The sequence below is a fragment of the Acomys minous genome (genome assembly GCF_964271855.1).
Source record: "Acomys minous genome assembly, chromosome: 4".
Taxonomy (NCBI): domain Eukaryota; kingdom Metazoa; phylum Chordata; class Mammalia; order Rodentia; family Muridae; genus Acomys; species Acomys minous.
In genome coordinates this window covers 72,293,999-72,299,998 of record NC_140486.1, presented here as the reverse complement: position 1 = coordinate 72,299,998, position 6,000 = coordinate 72,293,999, and the positions used below count along the sequence as shown (strand labels likewise).

Genomic DNA, 6,000 nt, shown 5'->3' with positions numbered 1-6,000 from the left:
CCTGCCATCCAGCTGCTCAGGAGGCTGAGGCAGGAGGATTGCCAGCTGAAGGCCACTCTGGGCAACTTGATGAGACTGTCTAAAAACTAAAGAAAAAGAAGAAAAAGGAAGCATGAAAGGGTCTCGGAGCTCCACCCCTTGGAGCTAGAAGCTTGTCCATCTCTGTCACTGAGCTAGCTGATAACTCTAGATAATTCCAGTAGCTTCCCTGGGCCTCCTGTAGAGTTCATAAAAGCATGCTTAGTGGTGCAAGTAGGAAACAAAACCTGTTGGAACCATAGCTGGTACGTGCCTAGCTGAGAATATCCTTTGGCCTCAATCATGAGTCCACTCAGTCACCAGACAGTGAGCGGGTTCTGCACGTCAGCCAATGGGTAAAGCTGGCGGTTTACTAAAGCTGACGCCTGATTATACTTGTTCATTCAATGTGTCTACGGATAGACAGGTGGAAACGGACTGAATCCCGAGACTTGGAGCTGGGACTTGAGCTCAGTTGGCAGAGTGCTCTCCTGGCACACAGGAAGCCCTGGGCTCCATCCCCAGCACCTCATAAACCAGGCATGGTGGTGCAAGCCGGATTCCAGCCCTGGGAAAGTAGAAGGAGGGGGATCAGGAACCCACGGTCATTGTCAGCTACATAGTGAGTGTGCGACCAGCCTGGGCTACAGACTGCCTCAAAAAACATATATTAATTTTTAGTTATAAAAAGACCCTGATACTTTTGAAGTGCTGATCCAATACCAAAGTGGAAAAGTCTGCATCTGATTTCTCATAATAGGTCACAGTGAAAATGCAAGCTCACTCAATGCTTTCTTTCTTTTTTCTTTTTTCTTTCTTTCTTTCTTTCTTTTTTTTTTTTTTTTTTAGACAAGGTTTCTCTGTGTAGCCCTGGCTGTCCTGGACTAGATTTGTGGGCCAGGCTAGCCTCAAACTCACAGCGATCTGCCTGCCTCTGTCTCCTGAGTGCTGGGATTAAAGGTGTGTGCCACCACACCTGGCTGTGAATTCAGGCCTTTATAGAAGGCAAATTCTCTGTCATTGATTTACATGCCCAGATCTTATTCTATGTTTTATGTTTATTTTATTTTGGTTTTTCAGACAGAGTTTCTCTGTGTGTAGCCCTGGATGTCCTGGAACTCACTCTGTACACTAGGATGGCTTCAAACTCAGAGATCTGCCTTCCTCTATCTCCTGGCAGTTCTGAGTTTAAACTGGGCATTACATTTTCTTTATCTTTCGTGTGCATGTATAGACATGTTTGTGTATGTGTATGTATGCATGTGTATGGCTGTGAGCACCTGTGCCACAGCTCACGTGTGGAAATCAGAATACAACTTGTGGGAGTTCGTTTTCTCCTTCAACTATATAGTCCTGGAGATTTAACTCAGGCAGGAATGCTTGGTGGCAGGTGCGTGATAAAAGAAAAAAGAAAAAAAAAAGTCACATCAAACTTGTACAAGACAAACCAACTGAAAGAATAGAGCCCAAGAGAAGGTACAAGAATCAGAGGTGCTGCAGTTCACACACTCAAGAGTCCCATAAAAATACTAAAGCAGGAAGCCACAATGTGAGCTCAGAGAACCGGGTGCAGACCTGTGCACGCCCTGTGTGTGCATGCTGCCCCAGCCTCTCTGAGCTCATACGAGTTTTGTTCATCTCTGCCTCCTCTTCTGAGGGGGTTCCCTGAGCTCTGATGGAGATAGCTCATTTAGGGCTGATCGTGTCAAGGTCTCACAGTCCGTGTGACGTCTGGCTGTGGATCTCTGCATTTGGTTCCATCCCTAAGATGGCCCAGGAAGGCACCAATCTGAACACAGCACAGTGCTAGTAGAGACATTTCATCACAAGCTTTTTTGTTTTTTTTTTTAGGGGTGAGTTTTGTTTCACTTGATTGTTTGTCTTTTACAGTAAGTACTGTTTGGTTTTACTCTAAGTCGCTGGGCTATCTGTCCTCTGCTTCTTCACCTAAGCAGTGTCCAGTACGGAGTTCATCCCCTAGAGTGGGCCTCAAGTCAAGTCACATATTGGCTGGTTACTTCCACAAGCTTTGTGCCACCATTGATCTGGCATCTCCTGCAGCAGGATGACATTGTAATTTTTTTTTTGTTTATTTTTGTTGTTGCTGTTGTTGTTTTGAGACAGTGTTTCTCTGTGTAGCCCTAGCCAACCTGGACTCACTTTGTACACCAGACTGGCCTCCAACTCACAGAGATCTGCCTCTGCCTCCCGAGCTCTGGGATTAAAGGCATGCACCACCACGCCTGGCTACTTTTCTCTTTAGGTAGCACACGGAACACCTTCATAGGTGCACTGTAACACAGGAGTGAAGGCTTTCTGTAGTCACCAGTTCGTGTTCAGTGAGCTGTGTGGGTGTTGTCTTCAGCAATGCGTCCTTACTGTCAGTTGATAGAGAACAACCTATTGTCTAGGCAACAGCCTGGGTTGTTGGGGACTCCCGTGGGACCCTTTTGGCCAACACCTGGAACAGTTGTAACCCCGTTTGGACAACAACTATAACTATTGTAACCCAGTACTGGATGCTTCATTTGGTGACAAATGACAAGTTACGGCTGTTCTTTCCCACTATTTGGCAGTTTCATTTAGGTCACCTTCATATATGTCTGTATTTTAGGGGCTCTATCCTGCCTTAGGTTTCCATACGACCCCTCAAACGCCTCTTAACTTTAGCTATCTTTCCTCACCGTCCTTCCCTCAGCCTCCTTGCCCTTCCCAACTTGATCCTCCTGTTTTAGCTCCCCTCAAATCTATAATTATTTAATCTATTTTCCTCTTCTAACAAGATTTACTGAAAATCTCTAGTTCAGTGCTTCTCAAGTTTACCAATGATGGGGCCCTTTAATATAGCCCCTCATGGTGTGGTGACCCCAGCTAGAAAGTTTGGTTTGTTGCTACTTCATAACTGCCCCGTTTTGCTACCATTCTGAATTGCTACCAAGCTGATATGTGACCCCAAAGGCTTCATGGATTTGAGAAAAGCACTCAGTGAGCTGAGCTGCATCCCCAGCCCTTTCTATATACATATTTATTAGGAAACAGCTCCAGGCTTTTTTGGGGGGGGGGAACATAGTCTCATTATGTTGCCCTGGCTACCCTGGACTTCACTAGGTAGAGCTTACACATAGATCTGCCTGCTTCTGTCTGCCTCCGGAGTGCTGGGATTAAAGGCATGTGCCATCACACCTGGATAAGTATAATACATTTTATAGTGAAACAATTTGCTGATACATCAAAGTCTCATAACCTCATTTCTTTTATTGGTTGGTTTATTGATTGGTTGATTAATCTCATATACATTAGGCTGGCCTCAAACTCAGTATGCTCAAAGCTCAGGAATGCTCTTGAGCGGATCCTCTTGCCTCTATTCACAAATCCTCCCGAGGCCTGAAGCCCCATGGAGTGCATGGTCACACATGCTCAGAGTCGTACTGGGTCAAGGATTTTAAAATTGCTTCCTAGCACATCTGTTTATTTTGTTTGTGCACACATGCACTTGAGTGTACACTCTCACTTACACCATGATGTTCCTGTGGAGGTTGGAGTTGATCCATGTTTCTGCTGTGCTGGTCCCCTGGATAGAACTCGGGAGTGCTGGGATTCAAGGCGTGCACCACCAGTGGAACTCTGGCAGGTCTTGTTTGCCAACTTGACTGGATCTGGAAATTACTAAAATAGAAGCCTCTGGGCATTCTTTTAAAAGACTTTCTTGATCTTACAATTTGAAGCAGAAAGATTTCTCCTACAAGTGGGTGTTATCTCTAAGACGTGCTGGCTCAAGCCTTTAAATCCAGCACTCAGAGGTAGAGGCAGGTAGGTCTCTGAATTAGAGGCCAGCCTAATGTACAGAGCAGTCCAGGATAGGCAGGGCTGTACAGAGAAATGCTCTCCTAAAAAAAGACAAAACAACAATAAAACAAAACAACAATCAAAAATAAATGAAAACAAACCAAAAAATCCCACCAAAAACAGGCCAGGAGTGAGGTGGGGGGTGAGATGGGGTGGGGAGTGGGGGGGGGCGGAGAAAGCACGCCTTTAATCCCAGCATTTATGGATCTCTGATTTCAAGGCCAGCCTGAACTAGTCTATAAAGGGAGTTCCAGGACAGTCAGGGCTACACCAGAAACCCTGTCTCAGAGAAACAAAAACAACACCCCCACATACATACACACACAAAAGTGGGCGGTATTTTTTGGTTGCTTTGTTTCCTGATAGGCAAATCTACTTCCTTTTTTTTTCTTTTCTTTTCTTTTCTTTTTTTTTTTTTGAGGCAGGGTTTCTCTGTGTATCCCTGCCATCTTCTTCTTTTGCTGATACTAGAGCTGCCTTCTTTGAGCTTCCAGTGTACCAGCGGTTCCCCATGTTTGTGATGCCAGACTGGGAACATGAAGACTGCCAGCGTTATGGACTGCCACCAGGTTCTCAGATGCTCCAGTATGACACCGCCCTCGTTAGACTCCTTGGACCGTATCCTGTAAGTCAATCTATTAAATCATATATATACATGTATATGATTTACTATATATACATATATATGATTTTCTATATACATGCACATATATGATTTGATATATGTACATATATATGACATTATAATAATGCATACATATGCATCTATCAGATCTGCTTCCTAGACAACAGTGACTAATACTTTCAGCTCGGTAGTAACCACTTTTACTTGCTGAATGGCCACAACCATCCATTGGTCGAGAAGTTGTTGAGTTTGTTATGTTGTCAAGGTTGACCTCAAATGTGTTTCCTGTCTCAGACTTCCATGCACTAGAATTGTAGGTGTGCATCGGCACACTTAGGCTGTTTATGGCTTTCAGTGACCCCCGAATAGGTCACAGCTTATCCTTTCAACAGTTTTGTCTCATGCCTTCTCTGCATGATTCTGGTCAACTTACCTACCTCCATCCAGACTCTGAGCTCTTGGCATCTCCTTTCCCTCACTTCCATCTCCTCCATATAGACAAAGAAAAGGAGAAGCAGTGAGATTCAGTGATTTCATAAGGCCTCACAGCCAGAAAAAGACAGCAAGCTGTATCTCTGGGGTTTGAACCCATGGCTCTAGGCTTTCATGCTGGTTGCTGTGAGTTTTCTCACCTTCAGATGCTGGTTCACACAGGATCTCTCCTTTCTGCTCACCCAGCCAGTTCCACGGCTGCTTGGTACATGCTGAACTCTTGACAGAGAAATCCTTTGCCATCTGAAGGCTGAGCCAGGCTGCTGTATGAGGAGGCCGAGGAGGCAGAGGCAGGCAGAGCTCTGTGTGTCTGAGGAGCATGCTCTACAGAGAAAGTTCCAGGACAGTCAGGGCTACACAGAGAAACCATGCCTTGAAAAAACTCCACCAACAACAACAGGGAAGGAAGGAAGGAAGGAAGGAAGGAAGGGAAAAGAAGAAAGAAAGGAAGGAAGAGATAGATTTGAAGACTGACAAGCTTGCTTTATCTCTGGACCACACTGTGGTTTTGGCTAGACTTTATCGAGGAACTGCTAGGGGGGTAGGCTTTATAAATGATGTAACATTTATACTGTTTTTGTTAGGTAATTACATGCCTTTAATTTGTGGTACCATAAACAGAGTAGTAATCTGACTCAGGATGTGCCAGGAGAAGTCATTTGATATCAGTCTATCTTTAGAACTTCTACAGAGGCCAGCATTCTGGTCAGGAAGGAACAACTTGGTAATACGCAAATAAAATCTGCTGACTACAGAGATTTTGTTTTAATTTTCTTTTAAAAAAGATTTAACAATTTTCTTTTTTCTTTTCTTTTTTTTTTTTTTTTAGTTTTTCGAGACAGGGTTTCTCTGTTTAGCCTTAGCCGTCCTGGACTCACTTTGTAGACCAGGCTGGCCTTGAACTCACAGTGATCCACCTGCCTCTGCCTCCCAAGTGCTGGGACTAAAGACGTGCACTACCATGCCTGCCTTATATTTTTGGTTTTTTGAGACACGGTTTCTCTGTGTAATAGCCCTGG

The 6,000-nt window shown here is 44.6% G+C and overlaps 1 protein-coding gene across 2 annotated transcripts in view; it reads left to right on the top strand.

The window, feature by feature from the left end:
• Window positions 1-4,081: 4,081 nt before the first annotated feature.
• The window catches only part of GATA6 (GATA binding protein 6), a 47,216-nt gene continuing 45,297 nt past the window's right edge, over window positions 4,082-6,000 (top strand). For both annotated transcript variants that reach the window (XM_084780726.1, XM_084780725.1), the window contains exon 1: window positions 4,082-4,489. In XM_084780726.1, coding sequence (XP_084636852.1) covers window positions 4,401-4,489 — 89 coding nt within the window. In that variant the 5' untranslated portion in view covers window positions 4,082-4,400. The remainder of the gene's footprint in view (window positions 4,490-6,000) is intronic.